The sequence below is a fragment of the Hirundo rustica genome, chromosome 3 (assembly GCF_015227805.2).
Source record: "Hirundo rustica isolate bHirRus1 chromosome 3, bHirRus1.pri.v3, whole genome shotgun sequence".
Taxonomy (NCBI): domain Eukaryota; kingdom Metazoa; phylum Chordata; class Aves; order Passeriformes; family Hirundinidae; genus Hirundo; species Hirundo rustica.
Genome location: NC_053452.1, coordinates 66,791,081 through 66,803,433, shown reverse-complemented (window position 1 = coordinate 66,803,433; position 12,353 = coordinate 66,791,081). Strand labels below are relative to the sequence as shown.

At 37.7% G+C, this 12,353-nt stretch overlaps 1 protein-coding gene across 1 annotated transcript in view; it reads right to left on the bottom strand.

Annotated features, from left to right (window-relative positions):
• Window positions 1-9,861, bottom strand: part of ROS1 (ROS proto-oncogene 1, receptor tyrosine kinase) — a 69,935-nt gene extending 60,074 nt beyond the window's left edge. Inside the window, exons 1-7 of the mRNA XM_040059212.2 lie at window positions 9,739-9,861; window positions 8,003-8,056; window positions 6,097-6,156; window positions 5,401-5,427; window positions 2,424-2,484; window positions 1,690-1,838; window positions 335-473 (exon numbers count right to left, since the gene is read on the bottom strand). Coding sequence (XP_039915146.1) covers window positions 335-473; window positions 1,690-1,838; window positions 2,424-2,484; window positions 5,401-5,427; window positions 6,097-6,156; window positions 8,003-8,056; window positions 9,739-9,861 — 613 coding nt within the window. The remainder of the gene's footprint in view (window positions 1-334; window positions 474-1,689; window positions 1,839-2,423; window positions 2,485-5,400; window positions 5,428-6,096; window positions 6,157-8,002; window positions 8,057-9,738) is intronic.
• Window positions 9,862-12,353: the final 2,492 nt, after the last annotated feature.

Sequence of the window (12,353 nt, the reverse complement as noted above, 5' to 3'; positions counted from 1 at the left end):
CAGGGTTTTTTTAATGTTCAGGGAAACAGGACTGTGCTTCACTCAAATACATGAGTAATTATATACAGAAGTATCCCACATGCCCTCACAATTTTGACCACGTACTTTTCTGTGCTTGCTTTTAAAGCTAAAAGCAAGGAGAAGCCCTAAATTCTCTATGTCCAACAAAAAGAACCTATAGTTTTTTAGTTTGCTCTTCTGCAGCTACCCAAGAGACAACATCCACGTGGTTCTGAAGATTAGGCACCAATGTTTTCTGCCAAAGAAACCACAGTGAAACCCAAATGTGTCTGTTAAAGTCCTGAAAGATGGAATAAATAGTGCAATTCATTACCTCCAAAAGCATGTGTCCGGTAGCTGGGACTAGGCGGAGAATGGAGCTGCAGCTGAGACGTAATGATCCAAACTACTTGAAACACATATTCTGTGAAGGCCTGAAGGTCTTTGACGGTATATGAAGTTTCAGATACTACCTAGATTAATGCACAAACACAACTGGGCTTTTCCTTCCTGCACCTGCAGCTACTATGTAGGATGTTAAGAGGGCAAAAGAGGTCTCATACAACAGCATACATATTTCAGGATAAAAAAGGGTAGCATCCTAAGTTTAATTAAGAGGAAATTCTGAAAGTTATTTTCAGCATAGGCTTTGATTTTCAATTTCATCAGAACACTTTCTCTTCTCTTTCCTCAGAACATGGCACCGAATCTCAACAATGAGCAGGTGGATCAAAGGATTGATGCAATATAATAGTAAATTTTAAGAAAAAAAGATTTTAAAAAATAGCTAAAATAGTAGAATATTACAAGCAATGCATTTGAAACACAAACCACAGGTTTCAGATACAAAGGTTCCTAGTTACACTGATAGACTGAAGTATTTATTGTCTGAAGTAATTGTTCCCTATTATTTCATCAATGATTCATTCACAATAACTTCCTGCTTAGCAAATTACCTTTACCTTTGATTTGTGGCACCAACTTGTCATGCCCTGTAAACTGATCCAATAGAGATGATGGCAAGATAACAAGTATACAGCTGAGGCAAAAGAACAAATTATGAGAATAACTCTACTGAGTCAGAACAAAGGTCTTTCTAGCCAAGTATTGTGCTTCGACAAGAACCAAAAAATTTCTCCAAGGAAAGGTATTTAAAAAAAAAAAAAAAAAAAAGAAGCCTACAGCCATGCTTCTCCTGAATGTTCTCACTGGTATTTCATAAGCATGGCTAAACATGAAACAATGGGAATATTTGCATTTAGCAGAACTTGATTTTTTCTTCTTCTAATTTTTCCAGTCACTTTTCAAACATGATTTAGTAATTTTAGCAATTTTAATATTCAGGAGTTTAAATTTAGCAATTTAACATCCACGCATACCAGGAAGCATCTGAACATTTCAACTACCCATTCAGTGAGAAAATACATTTTGCTAGTTTTGAACCTGCTACCTAGTTTTCATCAAGGTCCCTAGTTCCTATGTTAGAGGAAATGGGGAATAATCCACTGGTTCTCAGCTTCCCCTTGCCACTCACAATTTTGAAAATCTCTTTCATGTACCTAACATATTATCTAATATTTTTCTAAAACAAAACAATAACCAAAACATACAAAACAATACAAATCAAAACAAAAAAACAAAGAGCATAGAAGAGCCAATTTCCCTGCAATGTAAAATGCCCTCCCTTACCTCTGTGTACCTCCAGTCACCAGGGAGCTTGTTGAACTTCCACTGGATAATGTATTTTACCCCAGAGATGTTAGCTGCCTTCCACCCTAATGTGACACTGTGGTTTCCAATGACAGATGCAAATGGTGCACTAGGTTTGTTCAAGTAGTCTGAGGGGAAAGTACAATATATCAGTAAGAAAGAAATCTTTCATGCTATCCCTGCATCTCATCTTTTACCTCACATACCTAAAAGCCGCAAGGCCCATAAAAACACATGAAAGAATATATTGAAATGTTGCTGAGTAACTTGCATGGCATTTTAAAGACAAATTGATAACTCAGACAGAAATTAGCCAGGTTCAATGTGAGCAGTTGTGACTACAACCCAATACTTGTGTAAGCGCATTTTTAGTTACAGGTATTTAGTAAAGTTTTTTTCTGAATAGAAATATAGAGAAGGTATGAGAGACTTCTGAAAAGATTTTCAAGGGGACTATTTCAATAGCACTGTATTGGCCCAAGGTATCATCTTAAACAGTTGAGACTGGATTCAAAAAGTCTTATGTCCATGAACGAGAAGGAAAAATGAATTACTCCAAGATAAACTTCAGTGTATTTGTTAAAAGAAAAAAGAAGAGTGGTAGTTCTCTGATTAATGAAGACATTCCTATTTTTAAAATAAATCCAGATGATAGAACAAGACTATGAATTTATCAGACTGTCAATTAGACACAGGACTCTATTCAGACTTACTTAGTGCTTCAACTCCATATGCATCCTCTGCACAGCTACAGCCAAACTTACAGGAAACTGTCTGTGGAGGGCACAGAACTCACTGGTTAGCTTTGTCTAAAGGCAAACTTCCTTCCAGAATCATGCAGACACATTTTAAATACATACAAATTCTGTGGACATTTTGCATATACACAAACCCTATGGAAATGATTATAATAAATTTAAAAAATAGCACTACCATGAGCTCACTCCAAAGATTTTCTTGAAAGTCTTTTCATCAATTCACTGGGCCCTGAATTAAAGGTTTCCTCCTTACACACACTCCCTTTGTGGGAATCATGAACATGGGGTTACATTATATTTGGGAACAGACTTCAGTGATGACCATGGAGTTAGGAAGACAAGGCTTTTGACTAGTTAGTAATATATTCCACATGTTGCATTTCAGTCTTTCCTGCTTCGTGTATTCCCTATGAATGAGGCACATTCTTCCAATGTATTTCCATCGAATTTTCAAAATAGCTGAAATTGGCAATTTTTAAGAGCAGCCATGCCTAATTCACACTTCATTTTCAGCAGCTACTCCTTCTGTAACAGCTGTGCCTACAAGCTGCAAACATAACAAATACCCCAGGGCAGTGAGCTTCACACTGACATCCTAAGAACAGAAAAATGAGTTTTCAGCTCAGGTAGGGAAGATAAATATAGTGTCATCCTGCTTATTATGTAGAGAACTTAAGAAGAAGTAGAAACATGTTCTAGGTGTGTCTCAGTGGCTTTAAAATTACATGCAAGACTGCGTCTCCTGGAAGTCCAAAACTATTGAGAAGTGGTGATTTGAACTCTTCTAGGCAGGACGTTTATTTAGGCTCATCTTATTCTGTAAGTTTATTCAGCCTTTAAAATCTTGACGTTTGCTCCATGCTGCAGCAACTTTTCCAGTGATAATCAACCTTTAGATCATTCAGAAGCAATTCATTATGGCAAGTGAGGAAAGTTTTTTAATTGCTCTTCCTAGGATTTGAGTAAACACACTTCAGGCACGTTATGGAAACAGATAAGATGTTATTTCAGACAACACAGTTGTAACCCAGACAGATTTGAAATTTTTCTTAGCTGTATATTCCTATATACGTTATGACATCTAGACATTCGGTGCCAACTGCAAGCACTTACAATTTTTTTTCCAATATTTTCATATTCAGAGAAATAAAATACTTCCAGGTAAATTATCACCACTGTTACCAGGTGAAAATTCAGGTATTCGCAGACATAAGTTATCTAGTGTACACTGGAGCTTTTATTTACAACTAATATTTATTTGTTTTAAGGGATAGTGCTCCCAGATTTCATGCTGATTCGTAGTGCCTTCTGCCTCATTTAACACAGATATTTCTGACCATTTGTTTTTTGTTGTGTTATTCTTTCTTCTGATTTTTGTCTGAACCTGAACCATTAATCCAATTTTTCCTTGAGGTAAGAGGATTGCTAAAGCTCTTAAACCTAAATTTTGAGAGAAATTTGCCACGTGCTCTACTTGAAAACCATAAATCCTCGTATTTTCTTCATCCATCAGCAACGTTCTTATATAAGCCACAGTCTGGTGTATTTTCTTGTGACTATTCCCATTAAATTCAGTGGCAATCCCCTGTTCCTAGGTGGAAGGAGAAATACTACCAGATTTCAGTCCCAAGGTGTATTCAGACAACAGAACCGAGCTAATGCCAAAAAAGTCCCACTCTCACTCCCACTGCTTTTCTCTGCAGGTTACAATGATCTGATCTTCTGGATGCATTGACACAGTGTGTGCCTGACATGTGGGTAGTCAAGTCAGTCAGCTGATCCAGTGGAAGGATAATCCCAAAAAAGCCCTTGCAGTGTCAGCATATTTAAGTTATATTGTGTGACCAGACAAGCAAATATAAAACCCTAACACAACAGCAAAAAACGCACTCATTTTATGTTTCTACAAAAGTAATTCGGTTACTTCTTGGATTATTCGTAAGCTCCAAAACCACCATTTAGTGCATTAGTAAACCTTTGTCATCATCACAATTTGATAGACTAAAAAGCATCCAAAAAAACCAAAAACCTTTTCAATCAAATTTCCAGATTGCCAATGGGTTTGTATTCTACTCATGACTCTCTCAAACTCCTCCAGCACCTCCTTGAAATGTGTTGCTTCCATCTGGGAACAACCTTCATCCTGAGGTCTCAGCAGTGCCAAACACAATCTTTCAATCATCTCATCCCCATCCCATCCTATCCTATCCTATCCTATCCTATCCTATCCTATCCTATCCTATCCTATCCTATCCTATCCTATCCTATCCTATCCTATCCTATCCTATCCATCCATCATGCTCTACATTCATGCTGGGAGGGCCCATCTCTTTATCTGCATTTTTTTGACCCATACTCATCACTGTGAACACCAGTCCATCCACAGCACCCCCCACTTGAGATCTCTTTCTAAAGGGCCACATGTTGCCCCTTACTGAATTTTTATTTCATTTAGACTCTCTATCCAGTCAAGAGTTTTGTCTTCTATCTCCCACTCTTTGTTTCCACTTCTTGCCAAGCTGGTATCACACCAACCTTAACAAGGTTTCTCTCTGGATACACTTTGATGGAATTAATGAAAAACTGCATCAACAACACTCTTGTGAGAGCGTAGAACATGGTTTACATTGGTCTGTCCTGTTTCATAATATGGAGATTAGTCTGCTTTCTTTACAGCAATGTCCTTTGTCACACAGCAGTTTTTAATGCAAACCTGTCCTTGGTCACCGTGCTGAAAAGATAGTGTAACTCATCCTTCAGCTTTAGGGAGTACAAAACAATTAGACCTGAATTGGTAAGTTTGTGTATCTACATTGTATTTCTTAGTACTGTGTGGACATAGCAATTACTGAAATAGTGATTTTTTTTTTTTTTTTTTTTTTTTTTTTTTTTTTTTTTTTTTTTTTTATTGCTCTGACGGCGTTTAACTTACCTCACACGCTCTAGTGTATGTCTCGTTCTGCCAAGAAACAAAGTAATAAAATGTGGGGTTAGGATAAATATAATCACAGAGTGTTTCAAACAGATAATACCATTTTATTAGAATTTCTTATAGTGAAAGCACATTACAAAACCTTATCACTGGCAAATAATGAAAGAAGGAAAACACACATTTGAAAAAACTGAAAGTCAACATTCGAGTGATGCTAAGGTTGAAGGAGAGTCAGGTGTTCAAGAGATGCAGAAAAATGAGAAGTTTAAAAGCCATCATGGCAGTTGTCCCAGACCAATGCTAGTTCTCATCCACCTGGTGTAGTAAAAAAAGAAATCAATCTACTGACAGCCATGTGCTTCATTTACACCTGCATGCAACTCTAAACAACCCCAGTAGAGCAAATTCCTGAAAAGCACTAGTGTATTCTCACTGTCTAAAAACCTGTGTTGAGCTTAATGAACTGCAAAATGCATATATTCTGACAAACACAATGAAAGCTTTTGATATTAGAGGCAACCTGCATAACAAGAATTATTAACTTCCCAAAACAGAATTTATAAGGAACTGAGAAAAAAATGTAGACATTACATATTTTCATAGAAACACTGCTCTGATTGGATTTTGAACGTCTGTCATTGATATTTGACAGGCTGTAGACAGGTGCTATAGAGCCAAAGCTCAGGTAATACTCACACATTTCAGTGGACAGTCGGTTTGCACGGTTGCATTCCAAAACTGACATCCCTGTGTACACTGCAAAGACAGAGGGTGGCTATAAAAATTACTTTGAAGGCAGAGTTCTAAAGGCTAGGGATACTCCAACATTAGCAATACATTAAAGGTACATATGGGTATTATAAGTACTCAGATACTACAGTAAGAGTGTCATGTTGTATAGTGCCCTTTCTCAATGTAAAACCAAAATAAATTCAGTCTTGTTCTGGGAATGAGTTTACCCAGCTGGCTATGATGTGGTCAGCGCTCCCACCCTCCCAGCTTTATCTTACCACTTTTTCTCTGTGCAGAAGCAGCAGATATGCAGTGTGCAGGACAGCAAAGCACAGAGGAAAGCACCAGCCCTCCCACATGTGCTTGCCAATAGGCATTGGTTTTAAAACCATGAGTTTTCAGAGAAGTAATAAACATTATATCATTCAGTTTTGACGTTGGACCTTTCTAGTTTATGCTGTCCCACCTACTTCTTAGTGGATGTGAAGGTTTTTCTTTGCAAAGGGAAGCTAGAACAACTTTAGAAGCAGAAGACTGGTACTGAGTTTTGCAAAGCCTCATGAAAAAATATAGTGAAGACTTGATAACACTGAACAAAGATACTCAGTAACTTAAACAGGTGAGTCAACCTTCCTATGCATTGTCATGATAACACAGACTTTTATGGTCTCAGCATCATAAATGGCCCAGCCTCACTAGATACCAGGTGCTGAGAGGCTGCTTGCCACTAGTCCTGGTGTTAAATACTTGACTGAATTCTCCACCATTCTTCAAAGAATATGTACAATTACTGATACTGAAATTGGCAGGAAAAACCTTTCTAACACAATATGAGCCATGAGAAAGGCATTCTTTGTCTGTGCAGGACACACAGAAGGACATCTCCTTATTTGTGTGTGTATTGTGAGACTTTACAACAAAGTATTTATCCACTATAATCACACATATTCATTAAAATGTGTTTCTTATCTAATACATAAACATTGCTTTCCTAGAACTAATTTCCATGTATCTGCCTCCTACTGGAAGTCCTGTTATGGTCCTGAAGGTTTGTCTAGACAGGCTTTTGGTGGCCATATTCACTGAATGCTTCAGTATTAAAGGTGACCTTTCCTTGAACTTTTTCTTTGGGCATGCACTGTTGCTTCTTGTTACATAACTTGCAAAAACCCCACTGTAGTCCTCTCTATCTGTTTCTCCACTGGTTCCAGTCATGCTTATCATCCTGCATGCATACCTTTACATCCTTTTATCTTTTTGCCAGTTAGCCTTTAAGCGCTATTCAGCAACTTCAGGGGAGCTGAAAAATTTTATTCTGTGTTATTTATTACTACCAGATTGAATTGCATCTGCAATCTCAACTAGGAAATCAGCTGAAGTCCACCAAGAATGCTCCTATGGAAAACTCACATTAAGCCCCCATGATAGACACAACCATTTGAAGTTCTAGAGAATTCTAAATGTTTAACAATTTTAAGTTTTCTTACATTGAATCACTGAGAAAATGAAATAAACTACTTAACTGTACAGAAGTAACTGAATAAGGCAGTCTAAATGATTTTCATGTTGGAGGCAACAGTAGTTTTGACTCATTGTCTCAAAAATGAGAGGTTATGAACTTTGTAGATCACAAATGTGAACATAACTCACAGCAGAGATCATCACCCCTTATACAATTTCTTTAAATAAAAAATATAGCAATGTCTCTAATAATTTGAACCAAATCTACCCACTCAACTTAGTGACTTATGCTAGACAGGCAACTGTGCACATTTTCATGAAGTCTTTGAAAATATGATCATTGTACCCATTGTATTCAAATAGCAGGAACATAAAATGTCAGCAATTAACAAAGTAAACCATTACTCACCGCCCCAGTGATGTCACTAACATTGCAAAGGTTAGTAATTCCAAGTTCTCCTTCCTATAGGAAAATATAATTTGTTTTTAAAGAATCAAAATATTTTCCCAATTTTTTTTATTAAAGCACATTAAATCATTGGCTTCTTGTAAACCAAAATTTCTTTGGCTGATATTTCCTCATCTGAAGAAATTTATTGTTGACCCACCAGTAGCTCCTCATTTGAGACTAATTTCAGAGATACCATCAAACAAAGACATTGGCAAAAGTAGTTGGCATTAATCAAATTATCTGAGGTAGGAATTTGGCTCTTACCTCCCCATTCTGGTTCACTGAGTCAATAACAAACGCTTCACAAATATGCTGGGCGTAAATGACAAAGCCAAGTGGCTTTGACCTCTTGGGAGCGGAAAGACCTTCCTTGAAGCTAAATGCCTTTTGTCTGGCCACCTTTTGAAGGAGTTTTACGCAGCCATATGGTGATCGCCACCACCCTTCCTCTCCTGCCAAAAGTGCTCTCCAGCCAACTGTGCCTGTCTTTTCACATCATTCAAAGTCTGCAAAGCCTATCACTATCACTGAAGTGCAAATAATTTGAGGGTGTATGCAACAACCTTAGAGAAGCTGAATAGCAGCTCTTAAATTTTTGACCTGAAACCAGGTAAGAGCCGCAATTCTCAGGAAGAAATTTTCAGCACACTGGGTACACTGTGAAAATAGTGAGGATCAAAGCTGTCACAAAAAATAACACAACAAGTAGACCAGAGGAGAAAAATAAGGTTTACAACTCTCAGACTCGAAGATTACATTTTTCACACCTGAATCGATGCACGCACTGAACATAAATGTGATTTTCCTGTCTTTCAAAGCTGAAAGGAAGAGCAACTTATTTCTTATTCTGAATTAATTTAAACTCAAATCAAAGGATCCCCATTAAAGCTATCATTGCATGATGGGTTTCCATCAGAGAAGGCAATTAATTCTTTCACTGGTGCAAGGGCTCCAAATAGTTTTAAAGGAACTGTCAGACAAGTGTATAAAATAAAATAGAGCAGGTGATTCTTCTCTCCAGCAGGTTTCCACAATTAGCACCAAGGCACAAAATGTCCTTTTTACAAAGCAAAGATACACTGTACTCTAAAACACATCAACATTTCTGGCAAATAGAAGCAAGGAGGCAACTCCTGAAGGCAGAATAGTTGTTAAGATTTCAGTGGTTGTGCTTATCTTTTTCTTGCATTTGTAGAATGTCTTGCACCTATTCCAAGGAATATTAAGAAAGTATAAAATTAAGGATCTGATCACTAATTTTAATACTTACAGAATTACCCACAATTTAAACCAGCTAACTTAAAAATTAAGCTGCACCTAAGTTCAGGATAGCTGTGTGAGTCACAGAAAGAAAATTTCTTATGGCTTTACAGTTTTCCTTGATTATATAACAAAAGCCCTGGACTAGACTGAAATGAATAACTAAAGTGAATAAACTGAAAGAATAAAAGTTTATCTTCCCCACACTCCAGGATCCTTAGTATTTATAGTAATTGCATGCAGTCAGAGTAGTGGGGATTTGTTCTTACCAGATTCTACAAATTCAAATGTTAAACATTGATTCTCAGACTCTACTCTTAGTAAAACACATTCTCTGTAGTAATTTTGAAAACACTGATACGTAATATGAAATTCTTATGGGGCTAACAACAATCAGTATTTCAAAAGATTAGATCTAGGTTTTGAAAACTTACCAGGTTACTTGTACATAAGTTTTGACAATTCCTTGAAAAAGCACAGTACACTGCAGAAATCCATAAACAGTAAAAAGTAACAGGACTTCTTAGCAGGAAAATCCACAGGCAAGTGTTCTTCATAACTTAAATAATTTCATCTGTTAATCTGAGTCTTTCCTTGACTTGGCCATACAAACTCCTTTTAGTCTAGGCGGCAGAGATGCAACTGTGACATTTCTGCAAGTCAGATCATTAAAATATTTTTTGAATCCTTGTTTACACTCCACTGCTTCAACAGCTTCTCAGCTTCCTGGGCTACTTGTCTTGAACTTACGCAACCTCTATTTCATAGTTTCTTATTAAGCCACTGAAACAAAAGTTGACCAATGAAAGTCGGTGTATCTACTTACGCAAATATCATTAACGTAAAAAGGAAACTAAGTGCAATACTTTTAATCAGGTGCTCCAAGACACACAGAAACAGGGAAACAGTGGGAAAAAAAAATGGCCTAATGTTAATTTTTACTAGATCAAGCTATTCTAAATATATGGATGCAACTAAGGAAATTTGTTGGTGATGATGAATAACTTTGTTAGAACATCATTGGTCATATCAGAAGTGGCAAAAATTTTAATCTTTTTTTGAATGACTGTTTACAAATGTTCCATTTCCACACCAAAATACCACGCAGAACAGATCTGTGTCTGCCTTCAGATGCAATCTAGACACAAACTAACCAGAGCCAGTTTGCAAGGGGTTCTCTAGATGAGGAGGCACAAATTAAGTTTGCATCCATATCACGGAAGAAAAATGAGGCTGATAGATAAAACTTGTGTCTGATTTAAAGAGTGGTGAAGAGTCTTACATGAAGACTCACATTAAAGAGGTCTGTGGAAAGTCAACCTTAGGACACATCTTGATCCTGGTCCGTGGCACATCTGAGCTGTATCAGCAGAGATATCCACAGAGTAATTCTGCAGCAGAAAATCAATCCCGTTTACACACAAACATACACACACACATGGATATGGATACAAATAGATAACATTTGTGCACGTGCATTACTCATTATAAATCAAATGTGCTATTTTATAAGCAATATAGCATTTTGATGATCAGTTGAGGCTGGCACATCCTGTTATTGCTGCTTAGAAAGGGTACCTGCTTTTCCACCATACCTTTCCAAGCCCCATTCACTCACCAATGAATCATTTCTGCAGCCATGCTATGAAACAGGCTGAGAACCAAGTTAACACTAACCCAGGTTAACACTAACTCAGCAACAGCAGAGGTGAATTGGTTGGCATTAACCTGGTGCTGGCTTTTTTTGGCTCAGGCTCTAGTACAATCCTCTATGCTGTTCTGTCCATGCAGTGAAAGGAGTAAATGCACTAAGGCAGGAGGAGAGGGAAAGCCAGGCTGGAGACAGACAGTGAATATTGGGAAGCATGTGGCTCAAAGTGGTGCAAGGAAGGAAAGGTTATTTTAGGACCAATTTCCTTTCTTTTCTTCCAGTTGCCCCGGGAAGCATTGGGGGGTTTCCTTGTGCATTATCTTAGTCTCCTCACCACTACTCAAGGGAACTTCCAGATGAGAGTAAGGCTCATCTGGGGTGAGATTTGCTGTCAGCTCAGGGCTTTCAGCTATGCAGGTGTGGGGGAATTACTGCCCAATTTGCTTGTCACTTCTCCACTCCAGAAGGATGCTGCCCCCACTCCAGCCCATGAGCAAAGCTGCTCAAGAAGGAGCTCCGTAGATCCAGCCAAAATAAACCAGTTTAGTCTGACTGCTTAAATAGCAGGTCTCTGCTAATCCAGCTCATCTTGGCTGAAGAAGTTTCATCAGGGCTCACATGACCAGCAACACTGAAGAGGAAGCTGGCGACAGGCAGATGGAGGCTGCAATTTCTTCCTGAGGCAAAAAACTTTGGCTTTGTATAGTTAGGACATTTAGGACTTTTGGGATTAGGTCTATACCAGTAAATTCAATGTACCCACATCAATACCCTAGCAAGTGACATGGGATAACCCACATCCACACTCCAAAAATCTCTCATAATCCAAGAAAGTATAGGCATGGCTGAAATACCTATGGGCAATGGCTCTTAGATTTACTATAACCCAAACTGTTCCTGATTATTACCTGGGCTAGCGCTGATGTGGGTCAAAATTGAACAGAGCTCAACAATTGATCTATATGGTCATTCAGGATTAAGAATGCTGGCTGGCATAGATTTAAATTACTAGCTTAGATGTAGTGCAGGTAAAAAATATGCCTAAGTTCAAACTTTTTTTAAAAAAACAAATCTTTTAATGGCATTTAAAGAGTCACCTTTTTTTTATTATTATTTGTTTTGGAATTTTTTAGGAACTGTTTGGTTGTTATGATGTCTAGAGTGTTTTTTCAGGATATATAGGGAGAAGCATTGGGAGAAGAGAAACAGAGAATCATCAAATCATTATTGTTGGAAAAGAATTCTAAGATCACTGAGTCCAACCTTTGACTGCATGCCACCATGCCAACTAAACCATAGCATTAAATGCCATGTCCAGGGGTTTCTTGAATACTTCCAGGGAGAGTGACTCCATCAGGTTAAGAACCTGGTGAGGAATCTCATCAAGGTTCATCTTGA